Raw genomic sequence first — 310 nt, 5'->3', positions numbered from 1 at the left:
CAGCAGCAGCAGCAGCAGCAGCAGCTGATGATAAGGGGGGGGGTGCTGCTGCTAGCCCCCCTACCCTGGCCCCCCTCAATGGGGGCCCCCCTTCATACAGCTGCCTCGAAGACAGCTGCGCAGACAACATCTCGGGGCCCCCTTCTGCTGCTGCTGCTGCTGCTGCTGCTGCTCCTCCTGCTTCTGCTGCCGCAGCAGCAGCAGCAGCAGCAGCAGCATCTACGGAAGCAGAAGTGCCCCCACGGTGTAAGCGATCCAGCACGTATGCAGACTGCAGCAGCAGCAGCAGCAGCAGCAACAGCAACAGCAA

General features: G+C 63.5%; 1 protein-coding gene across 1 annotated transcript in view; it reads left to right on the top strand.

Annotated features, from left to right (window-relative positions):
- EMH_0018060 (uncharacterized protein) overlaps positions 1-310 on the top strand; it is a gene marked incomplete at both ends in the record, with an annotated part of 1973 nt that overhangs the window by 835 nt on the left and 828 nt on the right. Inside the window, one exon of the mRNA XM_013501046.1 lies at positions 3-246. Coding sequence (XP_013356500.1) covers positions 3-246 — 244 coding nt within the window. The remainder of the gene's footprint in view (positions 1-2; positions 247-310) is intronic.

This window comes from Eimeria mitis, genomic scaffold, assembly GCF_000499745.2.
Source record: "Eimeria mitis Houghton genomic scaffold, Emh_scaff622, whole genome shotgun sequence".
Classification (NCBI taxonomy): Eukaryota; Apicomplexa; class Conoidasida; order Eucoccidiorida; family Eimeriidae; genus Eimeria; species Eimeria mitis.
This window is presented reverse-complemented; position numbering and strand designations above follow the sequence as displayed.